This window comes from Apium graveolens, chromosome 9 (genome assembly GCF_009905375.1).
Source record: "Apium graveolens cultivar Ventura chromosome 9, ASM990537v1, whole genome shotgun sequence".
Classification (NCBI taxonomy): Eukaryota; Viridiplantae; Streptophyta; class Magnoliopsida; order Apiales; family Apiaceae; genus Apium; species Apium graveolens.
In genome coordinates this window covers 93711925-93725618 of record NC_133655.1, presented here as the reverse complement: position 1 = coordinate 93725618, position 13694 = coordinate 93711925, and the positions used below count along the sequence as shown (strand labels likewise).

General features: G+C 36.0%; 1 protein-coding gene across 1 annotated transcript; it reads right to left on the bottom strand.

Moving 5' to 3' along the window:
* Positions 1-24: 24 nt before the first annotated feature.
* LOC141687287 (protein RER1B-like) lies at positions 25-3208 on the bottom strand. The gene is made up of 4 exons (XM_074492502.1): positions 2981-3208; positions 2230-2596; positions 579-759; positions 25-426 (listed from the first exon to the last, which is right to left on the bottom strand). Exons 1-4 carry the CDS (start codon positions 3009-3011, stop codon positions 376-378), a joined length of 630 nt encoding a protein of 209 aa, XP_074348603.1. The 5' UTR covers positions 3012-3208; the 3' UTR covers positions 25-375.
* Between the last annotated feature and the right edge of the window lie 10486 nt (positions 3209-13694).

The following is a 13694-nucleotide window of genomic DNA, read 5'->3' as shown; positions in this document are numbered from 1 at the left end:
ATCAACATTATTTAATAGGGGGAAAAGGTGTCAGGACAACATAAAAACTGTTGATTACAGAATTTGTAAAAATGATAAGATGTTCAATTAGCATTACATTGTTTGACCACACACACAGCCACTTATAAAAACAAAACATCCTGTTAGAAATCTGGGTAGTACTGTCAAAAAAAAATGCAGTTCTTACTAAGATCCCCCCTAACAGATCTGTTATCAGTTAACCAGCTTACATAGCTTTTCCCAAATGGAACATAAGAAATCTGCAGGGTACTCTATGAGGAAACATTAGATTATAAACATATATTTCAGCTGAAAATCTAATCCCAGGACTAGATTAAAAAATCCTACAAGCTGCGCATCCTATCAGAACTAGGTTCAACTTTGGCACCTTGGTGAAACTGCAGCAGACTTCTTCCCAGTATATGTCTGACATAATTCAACAAGTGGAATACACGTCATTCTCGATACATTGTCAAATGTTAATGGCTAACTACCCAAAACAAATTTTATCTAGTTAGTTGAATTGGCAAGAAATCAAGTACACTTAAGAATGGAAATTAGAATAAACAAGCTCTCACCTGCTTTCCCAAGGTGAGTGGGACATATTTGTATTTAATCATGTGCGTAATATGGCGCTTCAATGTAAGAACAAATTGAACAATCCAATAGCCTAAGAGTATCGGCCAGAAAACAGGGACATCAAACAGAGAAATGAAAGTCATCAAAAAGGCTACACAGAAAGCCTTGGTCATTCCATACCTGAAATTCGTGAATAAAGCAACAGCCGTTGTCAAGCAAACACTAGGTGAACACTTTTCTTATGAGTGAAGCTAGACAAAATTTGAGGGCAGAAGGCAAAAAAATTATGCTTCAATCAAATCAATTCTTTAGTCATTCATCATTTTTCTCTACCTCGATCTTGAGAATGCAGCAAATTCCACATTTTTATGGACTCTAACATTTTGGTCTTGCATAATTTTGAAAAAGGGGAAACTAAACATGAACGAAAATATTTTTAAATTCACAATCATAGATCTCTTCAACCTGTAGTGGTTGGGCAAGGCACTATTTCAATGATCATATGTACTACAAAGTTAAATAATTCAGCATCCTGAAATCTTTTGTGGCATGCTTGCAGCAAGTTTAACTCGTTGCACTCAATGATATAAGTGCTTAAGGCAGCATTTGCTAAATGTAATAATTGTTACATATTCAATAAAGGGATCAAAATTTCACACGTGGCCCAGAAAATGAATATGTCGACTTATAAACCAAGTTAGTATGGTATAAATGCAAAAGAGATTCAATTGCAAATTAGGATCTATATAAGACTTGGTACAGTTACCAAAATTTATTCATGTCTTCACCTAGATCAGATATAATAATAATGAGGTGCCTGATTACAGTCCATCTGATGGAATCAGACAAACTGAAGTTCTACTCATGGCAAGGAAAAGAAAAAAGATGCATTGATTTCATCACACCAGTGTCCTTCAATAAATTAGATACGAATGTTTCACATTTGAACTTAGCAAAGGACCGATTAGATACCAATGTTTCACATTTAACTTAGCAGGTAACATGCTTTCGCTCTTTTTCATACGGGAGTCAGCTTGCTAATCGTCTAGTACTAATTTTCTTCATTCTGTTTGCTAGCTAACTGACATAATGATAAATCCAAAGTTGATGAATATTAGTAATAACATTATGAAATTTATTAATGTGCTAATAATTAATTGCGGTGTACTGAGGGACTAGATCCAGGAGAGACTTGCATAGCTGATAATTATCCCTGGAAGGAACACAAGGATAGCTGCTATAGTACTGATATGTTCATTTCAGTGAGGGAGATGTGTCGATAGAATTTTAGTTAGCATACAGCACTAAAGCAGGAGTTAACAGGTGGAGAAAATCCAACAATCGTATTATGTAATACCTAAATAAATTCAAAACAAGTTAGGGTTGTTCAATTAATGAGAATAGTCGTAACAACATTAGCATCCAATATAGAACTAAGAACAGGGCAAGGAAAACTATTTTCTGCCTAGAACCATGCATTTTAACATATTGATTCTTCCATCCGTCCCGCAAAGATATAACAAATCTTCTCTTCATCATAGAATATTAATTTTTATTTACTAACATTTTGTGAGGCAAAAGTAACATATGAAATAGAAACACAATGCATAGGAATAAAATGTATATAGACACGAGAACACAACTTCTCACCAGAACTTGAACTCAGGAAGGCGACGAATGAAAGGTCTAAAGTCATCAGATTCCTTTGTTGGTAACTCAGCCCCGTCCAGTTCTTCCAGTTCAGGATCAACTATGGGTGAAATAAAGTCAATCAAAAGATTGAGAATATAGATCCCAAGGCCGTAAGTGACAGCATAGAAGCTTCCAAGATGATAAATGCGCACGGCATATATGAATGCGAGAACAAAAGTTCCTAGCCACCTATGAGCCGGAAAAGGAGTGCACTTATCTAGATAAAACTGTAAAAATGTAGAGTAATCATTTCTCAACTTAGCTAGCGGTGACCGTGGTGACCGTGGAGAGCCACCTTCAGCCGGCTGTCTGTCCACTGCATTTTCTACAAAACCGAAATCACAAAGAACTATTTAACGCAAACAAAAAAAAAACAGATGCTCAATTTAAAGGAGGGAAATAGCATATTAACACTAATTAAGCTAAAAACAATCAAAACAAATAACGTGTATATTTTATGAGTATGTATAATACGTACTTGATTCAAAAACTAAACGTTCTCAGAACCCCAACCAAAGAAAATTTGCAAAAACAATGTAACGTAAACGAAATCTACAAAAAGTGTGGAACAATAGTTCTTTGCGACCCTGTATATATGATTCAATGCAAAAATGACATGTCAATGAATGATGACAAAGAAACCTAGTTATGAATGCTATACACGGTGAGAGGTGTAGATCGATCATTGCTAGATATATAGCAAACACACCTGCGAGCGACGAGAATGCATGGGTTTTCATCGGAGAATGTAAGAAATATTGTTCTTCGGAAATTAAATCTACAAACTCTATCAGACAGATCCAAATATGTATATTTCGTAGATTTATCGGTCCAGTCGGATTCCAGTTCCTTCCTGCAGATCCTCTATCTACTGTGCTGAGACCATCTCTATCTTTTAATTGAGAACCAACAAGCCTATTGCACTCCGATCCTATGTGTAACCTATTATTCAGATTTGAAACAATTATCAACAAAAAAAAATTTGACATTTATATATATTTGGCTCAAAGACTTCGTCACTTTTTATATTTTATACTGAATTTTTCTAAATTTTAATTTTCATTTTTGTCGGAAAAAATTTATAATTTTTTTTGAAGAAAAATGGAGAAAATTAGTCAAATCGCTAGTTTTCTTAGTTCATGTGGAAATAATCAGGTGATACGTTGAAGATGATACATTTACAATTACTTGTTCCGCTAAAATTAATTTGAGCTATCGCACATAACTGAAATTTCATACAAACTTTCATCACTAACATTATATTCCTATATTTTTTTAGATATAGAAAAGAAAAGAAAGTGAATGAATGGTGTAGAAAAGAAGAGAAAAGATTTGACATATAATTTTCATTTTTATTTTCTTAAATATTTGAAGAAAAGAATAGGAAGTAAAAATAACTGTAAATATTCAATACAATTATTAGTGCAACTAGGGTTATTATCCGTGTAAGGCTTGGGGTAGCTTTATTTATAAAAAATATTGCTATTTTTTAATGTACTTTTACGATATTTGTGTGTTGTTTCATAGATATTGTATGGTTCATGTTAGAAGCACTAATATAACAACGAATATCCCTAAATTTATATTATGCCACGAATATAAAGTTTAGAATGCACTCGTACCATTGAAAATAATGGTTTTCTATCAAGTCTCAATGATTTTTTTTTTCAATTGGAGATACCAAAAATATTATAATGTTTATGTATAATATTTATCAAAATATGGGGCGGAAATAGTAAAAAAAATTTACACGGTCGAGCTCGAACTTGAAATTACTCGGCTCATAAGGCTCACGAGTCTTATCGAGCCGATACTATTTTTTTAATATAAATATATCTGTATGTAAATATTTAATATTTCATTTATATTTTATATATTTAATGGAAGCGATTTCGAGTATAACCTATCATATTTCAAGTTTTTATCAATATTTGGTGAAATTGATTCAAGCTTTCGAGCCGAACTTGAGACGATCGGACTATTTACAACCCGAGTTTCAAGCTTGATTTAAGATTTGGTTGAAACCGAGCTCGTGCTTGAGTCCGAACATTTTTAATCGAGTTCGAGTCTTAAAGTTTTCGACTCGGCTCGGCTTGATTATAGCCTTAGTTGTTGTACACAACTATAAAGTTAGTATTTTGAAGTGAGTTAATTACACAAGTCACGATAAATAATAAATTATTATTATATGATAATATATTATCAACCAGTTAATATTGTAACATAATATCAACAAGTTATTTATTTAATGATTGTACATTTTTTATAAATAAAAAAAATTATAATCCCGTTGTTGTACATGATATAAAGTTAATATATTGTAGTAATCTAATTACGCAAGTCTTAGAATAATTTTATTCTATATCAATATTAAATTGTAGAGGCTTAGCCATACAATATAAAGAAACAAATATATAACTCAGTATTTGATGTTAACAAAAAATATAATCAAATGAGTCTCTACCTCAATTGATTGAAGGCACATGTTTGGACATATGTGTCACGGGTTCAATTCTACAAGCCAACAATATTTTTTCATATTTATTCAAATACGGGCACAAAATAGTAATTTCGAATTATATGTTTCTCCTAAAACAATTGAGCCTATCGAACTTTTTATGACCCGAGATTCGAGTTTGAAATTTAAGATTCGGTTGAACTCGAGTTCGCGCTCGAATCCGAACATTTTTAATCGAGTTCGAGCTTAACAATTTTTGACTCGACTCAGATTAATTATATCATTACTTGTTACACGAGTATGAAGTTAGCATCTTGAAGCGAGTTAATTACCGGAGTCTCGATAATTAATAAATTATTATTATACGATAAGATATTATCAACAAGTTAATATGATAATATATTATCAACAAAAAAATATTTATTTGATTTATAAATTAAAAAAATAATTATAATCCCATTGTTGCACATGAGTATAAAGTTATTATATTTTAATCAGCTAATTACCTAAGTCTTAGAATAATTTTATCCTGTATAAATATTGAATTATATAGGTTTAATCACCCAAAATAAAGAAAGAAGTATGTAACTCAATAGCTGATGTTATCAAAATATAATCAAATGAGCCTCTCAGTTGGTTGAAGTCATATGTTTGTTATAAGTGTGTCATTGGTTCAATTCTCCATGACAACAATATTTTTCCATATTAATTCAAATACAAGAGCAAAATAATAATTTTGAATTAATTTTTTTCCCACGAAAGCAAGAAGTTATTTATTTAATGTATCAATTAAAAAAATAATTATAATCCCATTGTTACACATGAATATAAAATTATTATATTGTAATCAGCTAATTACCCAGTCTTAACTCAATAGTTAATGTTACCAAAATATAAACAAATGAGCCTACTTAACTGATTGAATTCATATGCTTGTTATAAGTATGTCATGGGTTCAATTCTCCACACAAATAATAGTTTTCCATATTTATTCAAGTACGAGGGCAAAATAGTAATTTGAAATTAAATATTTCCCCACAAGAGCAATGTTGCAGTATTATATATATAATAGATTTATCATTAATTAAGTCTCAGTCATCCTATTTTTGAAAATAAAGTTTTAGAGAGAAATTGACCCATCATTGAACTTTCTTTTCTTTTCTTTCATTCCTTAGAAAATTGTTAGGCTAGAACACGCGCTAATATTCACGCAAGGATACGTGATCGCAATTAATATAGAATTAATTCTAGTTCGTTTCCACAGGGACTGGTTTAGGTTAATTTTAATCAATGTACTTATGCAACAATGATATGGTTATTATCCAATGCTAAGACGAATAATAAATTGAGATTGTTTTAACTACGCTTAACTAAGAGATTATACTAAAGAACATTAACTAAGAGAATAAAGAGAGTTGAATACTATATGACACAAACATGGGATTCTAACTTCATTAAATACTTCACTCAATAGCCTTTTCGTTCTTAACCTTAGCATGCAATGGTGATGACACTAATCAGATAACACGAACCTGATAAACGCCAACTTTCGTTGTACGGATACCATACTACCAGACATCCACAAAAGAGATAGAAGTTGAATAGACACCAATTATAATGAGACCCTATATGTCTATAGAATTTGACAACATAACGGTTTAATGCACAAGTTATCTATCATGATTACGTAGGGCAAGTAAGATGGTCAAAGTTACCTACGAATCATGCATATCAAATACATGAGCCTATGCTAGCATGGCAGGTTTCTAAACCCCTAAATTCACTTTCGCTTCATTATAGATTAACACGCTATCTTATAAGTTCGCGACGCTCATAAGACGAATAAGCACAACCAATACTAGGATATCATACAATCACCACACACTAAGACATCGAAACGAATTAACTAAAGAAATCCATAAATAAATCCGCTAAAACCCCACGATAACGATTAGCCCATAATCGGACTCATCATCAAGGTGGGTTCTGATGAAAGCATGGTATAATAAACGTAGTCTCTATACTGAATAAATAATAAATCAAGTACGAAACAAGAGTATGGGTTCACGAATAAGAAAACTAGCATCTAAAGTTACAACTTAAAATAAAGATTCACAAGAATAAACTAGATCCTCTTCGCCTTGGTTGAATTGTGCTCTACGATCTTCTTACGCCTTCTCCTTAAGCTCTGGTACGTCTTGTTATGAAAAATGAACATAAGTTATGTTTATATAGAAGCCCATACATATTAGAAGTCTTTCGGATCAAAATCAGAGTAGAAACAGGATTCCAGGAATTCGACTCAACGCGGCCGCGTGCTTCACTAGTGCGGGCGCGCTGTGCTTTTGCAATCCTGGCGTGACCGCACGTTACTACAGCGCGGGCGCGCTGACTCTCTGGAGAAAATCCTAAATTCTTCTTTTCTTGTAAGTTTAAGTTGGTCTTTTCACGAGCAATTTTCTTGACACCATCCTAACACCATATTAGCATCAAAATAATGCTAGATCACCTGAATTCCTGTTAAATGCCTGAAATGTAAAACACTACAAAAACACGTTAAAAACACCAATAACTTGAGTACAAAACACCAATTCAAAGCTTTACGGGGCGTTCTAAGATGACATAAATGACACTCAATATACCCTCAAACTTGAATCGATACTTGTCCTCAAGCATAAATAGACTCAAAGAACAAGAAATAAAAATACATGAATGCAAACTATATGAATGCAACGATCCCCATAGAATAACTAAACCAACCAACAAGCAACATCTCAAGAAATGCAGCTGTTAGCACAAAGATCAATCAAATCCTACAAATCAACTTACAAGCCAGACACGTGCGTGTGTACAAATGCTTACAGATATACTATCGCAACTAGATTAATAATCATGACTCACCACTCATCAAGGCAATCGCAAGGTTATAAATAGAATAAAAGCTAAACTCAAAATAATTTATAACACTTCAATTCTTATATCGGAGTTTTACATGGATTCATGCTTTTATTCACAACACAAAATAACACAAATATGCTTATTTGACCGTGCAATGAGTGAGTTTCACAAAAGACTTATACAATAATACCCATGTAGCGAGCGTTAGGTTAGTGGATCTCAGACTATAAAAAGCCTTAGGTAACTAGGCACAAAGTCCCCTAAGAACTTAATAACTCGAGTATTAAATAGCCCACTCGTGATCAATTATGCATAAACACATATATATTTTTTTCTTTTCTTTTCTTTTTTTCATATTTTCTTTTCATAAATTTCTGAACGAGTGTGTTTCGCTCCATCTCGTTCAACCCTAGACTACTCATATAAAATGAGCCAGCTACTAGCCATTTCACACCTAGCTACAACAACTAGAAATGAAATCCAATTTTCTCCAATTTTTAAATTTCCATGTTATTTTATCATTAAGAGAATATCCTAAATTCAAAATATAAATAAGAGATTAAACATTGACAAACAAACAAACCATGGCCATGATCTAGCCCTCAAGCAACCTATAAGACTTAGTGAAATACAATTGTCTCTAGCATGCAAATCAACTCGATAAGACTTAACATCACTAAGCACGACATCATTACACTAGCATCAATATCACAAATTAATCAGAAAAATCATCTAAGGGATCATATTATAATGCAAACGCATGAAACTATATGAACAAACTATCATACAAAAATAAAAAAACTATAAAAATAAAAAAACTACCACATGGAAAATATGCAACTATATGAACTAAACTAGCATGAACATGCAAACTATATGAGACTCACACAAAACGCATAATCCTTAACTACTACCCCCAAACTTAAAATATTCACTGTCCTCAGTGAAGGTAATAGCAAGGATTCAGGCATACCTACTTAGAATCAGGGTCATCACTCTCAAGTAGTGGAGTGTCAGGAGTGTCTGAAGGTGGATATACAGAATCATCACCGAATATTGGATACTGCATGTCAACTCCTGTGGCTCTGAGTTCAGTCCCCAATGCCTGGGTAAGGTCCTATGCAAAGCGACTATGGATATCATGCATCGCATCCATCTTCCTCAACAGGCGCCTATACTGCGCTAAACTCATCCTAGCACTACCCTGTGCTTCCTCCTCCTCCTGCTGCTGCTGCGATCCCGAAGGACCGGTCTCTCCCAACTCAGCTCTCCAAGCTGCCCTGCTTTCCTGCGTTGTGCAACCAGCATATGCCTGAGGAGCTGGCCTACCACCTGGCAGATGGTCATAAGAGTATCCGAGGCCCTTAGGATCGGGCTTCCCTCCATACCACTCCGTCATATTTAACAATGTCGAACTGTCAATCGGGGCATTCGGGAGCTGCAACTGCTCATGTGCGGGCCAATGAACTCCAACCGCCATACACAGCTTCGTCACAATGAATGCATAGGGTATAGAACCTGTAGTACTCCCTTGCAAGAACCTCAAAATACCCTGATGAATCACCATCCCAAGATCTACATAGTCTCCCTGAAGAATGCTCCACAATAAACGTGCACGCTCCACAGTAATATCATGCATGTGAGAAGATGACATGATGTTAGCACAAATAAAAAAATTCCATGCACATGCAAACCTGTTCATGCATGATGCAGGGAAAGTGGCATACTCGTTCGTGCCCTTCTTGAACTTCCAATGAGTCTCAGGCACACACAGGGTAGCAACAATCAAATCCAAGTTAAACTCCTCCGGCGTCTTCTCATTCCAATTCTCCTGTTCTGGCCTCCTCCGGGCTGCTCAATCACCCTACGAATAGCCTCAGCACTATACTCCACTGTCATCCTCCTAACCACCGTGAAACCGTTCTTCTCCGCCTTAGCATTCGCGTAGAACTCACGCACCACACTTATGGGCACAGCAGCAGGTGTCTCGTAAAAAGCAACCCAACCCATCTCTAAGATCATCTCCAACAACTTACCATCTCTCCCCGATGGCAGAAAACCACGCTCCTTGACTATAGGCTTTGAAAGCAGCCTCGCATACTCCGCCTCAGCCTCGGGAGTTGAAAGCCTAGGCCTCACACCACCCACACTCGAAGAATCAGTGGTGCTGCTGCTAACTTGGGTTTCGCTGTCTTTTTGGTGCCATTGAGATTGAATAAGCTTGAGAGAATAAAAGTTTGCAAGAGAGATTTGTGTGTTTGAGAGTTTGAGAAGTGATGGAGGAATTGTGTATAAGTGTATGTATATATAGAAGATTGGGAGAGTATTAGTTATGGAAAAGGAGTGGGAATTGATTATGGGAAAAATGGAAATAATGGGTTTGATTTCGAGAAGGAAATATGGGATGTAGAGGAGGGAAATTCGGGTACAAATTGAATTTGTACTGAAGTCCCCGATTTTCTATTATTTTCTGCTTTATATTTTTTTCAAAAAACCAGCGGGGCGGGCGCGTCGTGCTTCTGGAAAACCAGCGTGGCCGCCCCGCATGCCAGCGTGGGCGCGCCGTGCTACTGACTTTTCAGCACGGCCGCCCCACTTCTCAGCACGGGCGCGCCGTGCTATTATAGTTGGCACTGAATTTTTCTATTTTTCTGAGTTTTTTGGTTTCCTCCTTTTTTCTTTCTTCCTCTATCCACTAATGTACAACAAACTTGGGTTGCCTCCCAAGAAGCGCTTGGTTTACGTCATTAGCTTGACGTAGAATTACGAGATCAAGTAGACAATAGAATGGCACTAACCACCTCATGGTTTGCCATATCCCCCATAGTAGTGCTTCAACCTCTGACCATTCACTTTGAACGCTTGACCTGGATCATTCTCAAAAATCTCCAAAGCTCCATGCGGAAACACAGTTTTGATTATGAAAGGCCCCGACCACCTCCACTTCAATTTTACAGGAAAAAGACGGAGACGAGAGTTGAACAAAAGAACTTGTTGCCCAGGCACAAAGATTTAAGTACCAGACCCTTATCGTGCCACCTCTTGACTTTTTCCTTATATATTTTGTTGTTTTCATACGCTTGAAGTCGAAATTTTTCGAGTTCATTCAATTGAAGCATTTTTTTCTTACCAGCTGCATCCAAATCAAGGTTCAACTTCTTCAAAGCCAAATATGCTTTATGTTCGAGCTCCACAGGCAAATGACACCCCTTATCATAAATCAACTGAAACGGCGATATTCTTAACGGAGTCTTGTATGTTGTTCTATACGCCCAAACAACTTCATTAAACTTCAAAGACCAATCCTTCCTTGATGAACATACCACTTTCTCTAGAATATGCTTGATCTCTTTGTTAGACACCTCAGCTTGACCATTAGTCTGAGGATGGTAGGCTGTAGCAATACGATGATTCACATTATACCTTTACATCATAGCAGTGAACTTGGAATTGCAAAAATGCGATCCCTCGTCACTGATTATGACTCTTGGAGTCCCAAATCATGTAAATATTTTCTTAGGAAGAAAATTAAGCACTACCTTCACATCATTTATCGGCAAAGCTTTAACTTCAACCCATTTCGACACATAATCGACCGCCAACAAGATATACTGATTATTGCAAGATGAGACAAACGGCCCCATAATGTCGATTCCCCAAACATCAAAGACCTCAACCTCGAAAAGAACATTAAGAGGCATCTCATCCCTCTTGGACATATTGCCCACACGCTGGCATCGATCACACTTCAAAACAAAGTGATGCGCATCCTTAAACAATATAGGCCAGAAGAATCCCGCTTGAAGGACACGAGTTGTTGTCTTCTCTACACCATAGTGGCCACCATAAACAGTCGAATGACAATCTCGCAAGATCCCCCCTGTTGAGTGGTATTTATGACATTTTATAATGCTCTAATAAGTTTTGAATTGATATCTTTATACTCAAGTTGTTAGGTGTTTAAATACGTTTTCGAGTGTTTTTGCATTTCAGTCATTATCTCGGTAATCAGGTGCATTAGCATTATTTTGGTGCTAATTTGGTGTCAAGGTGGTGTTGGAATAAAAGCGCGTTGAAAGCCGTCTCGAAGTTGTAAGAAAAATAAAGAAGTCAGTTTTTGGCAGAAGCCCAGCGCGCCCGCGCTGATCAAGCGCGCGACCGTGCCGAAGTTCAGAATGCCAGCGCGCCCGCGCTGATCAAGCGCGCGTTCGCGCCGTGTCGGGATGCAGAATTCTGATTATACTCTAATTCGAATTGGGAGACTTCTATGCTGTATGGGGCTGCTATATAAACAACTTTAGGTCATTTTTAATAAATAATCAAGCCAGAGACATATCAAGGAGAGCGTAAGAAGACCATTTTAACACGATTCAACGAAGATGAAGAAGATCTTGTTTTTATTTACGAACCTTTGTTTTAAGTTATATTTGGATGCTAGTTTTCTTATTTTTGAACCTTAATCTTGTTTTGTACTTGGTTTTATTTATTCGTTATAAAGACTACGTTTTTTATACCATGCTTTCATCGGAACCCACGTTGATGATGAGTCCGATTATGGGCTAATCTTTATCGTGGGGTTCTAGCGAATTTATTTATGGATTTCTTTAGTTGAATTATTTGATGCCTTAGTATGTGGTGATTGTATGATATCCTAGTATTAGTCGTGCGTATTCATCTTATGAGCGTCGCGAACTTATAATATAGTGTGTTAATTCTTAATGAAGAGAAAGTGAATTTAAGGATTTAGAACTTGCCATGCTAGTATAGGTTCATGTATTCGATATGCATGATTCGTAGGTAATTTTAAACATCTTACTTGCCCTGTGTAATCAAGATAGATAACTTATGCTTAAACCATTATGTTGTCAAATTCTATAGACATATAGGGTCTCAATATAATTGGTGTCTATTCAGCTTCTATCTCTTTTATGGATGTCTGGTAATATGGTACTCGTGCAACAAAAGTTGGCGTTTATCAGTTTCGTGTTGTCTGATTAGTGTCATCATTATTGTATGCTAAGGTTAAGAGCAATAAGGCTATTGAATGAAGTATTTAATGAAGTTAGAATCACGTGTTTGTCATATATATTAATTAAATCAATCTTATTCTCGTAATTATAATCATTAGTTAATTCTTAGTTATAAATAACCTCAATTTGTCATCGTCTTAGCATTGGATAATAACCATACATTGTTGCTTAAGTGCATGAATTAATTAGTTAACCAGTACAGTCTCTATGGGAATGAACTAGAAAAGATTCTATACTATTTGCGAACTCATATACTTGCGTGTATTATTAGCGCGTGTTTAGCGACTAACAAGTTTTTGGCGCCGCTGTCGGGGACTGCAGTGTTAATTGATAGTTTATGTGCTTTCCATGAGCACCAGCTGCAAGCCCATACGGAGGCCTATCCATCCCCACCAGGGGTATGTTGCCTTTTGAATTAAACAAAGTAAGTAGTAGCATTGAAGTTCATTGACCCGGACATTGTTACTTATCTGTTTCCTTGTCTTATTTCAGGTACTCTAGCGAGGGTGTATGCATACGCGTTCACATACTCGTAAGAGAACACCTGATAAAGCCGAGGAAGAACTTGTGGTAGTTCGTAAGGAAGTTTTTGAGGAAGAAAAGAAAGTAGAGGGATAAGAGAAAGTCGAAGAAACAGTTATAGTAGCTATGGGAGATCAAGCAGAAAATTCGAAGGCTTTGATGTACTATTCTCATCCTAAGATTAATGACATTCAGTCAAGCATCATCAGACCAGCCATTAGGGCTAACACTTTTGAGATCAAGTCAAGCACAATTCAGATGATACAAAACTCAGTTCAGTTGGGGGTTCTCCTACTGAAGACCCCAACATGCACATCAGGGATTTCATCAAGATCTGTGACACTTTCAAAGTCAATGATGTGACTGAAGACGCTATCAAGCTACGACTTTTACCATTCTCTCTGAGGGATAAGGCTAAGTGCTGGTTACACTCTCTTCCAGCAGGATCTATCACCACTTGGGAGGATCTCGCGCAAAAGTTTCTCACTAAATTCTTCCCCATGGCGAAGACTGCT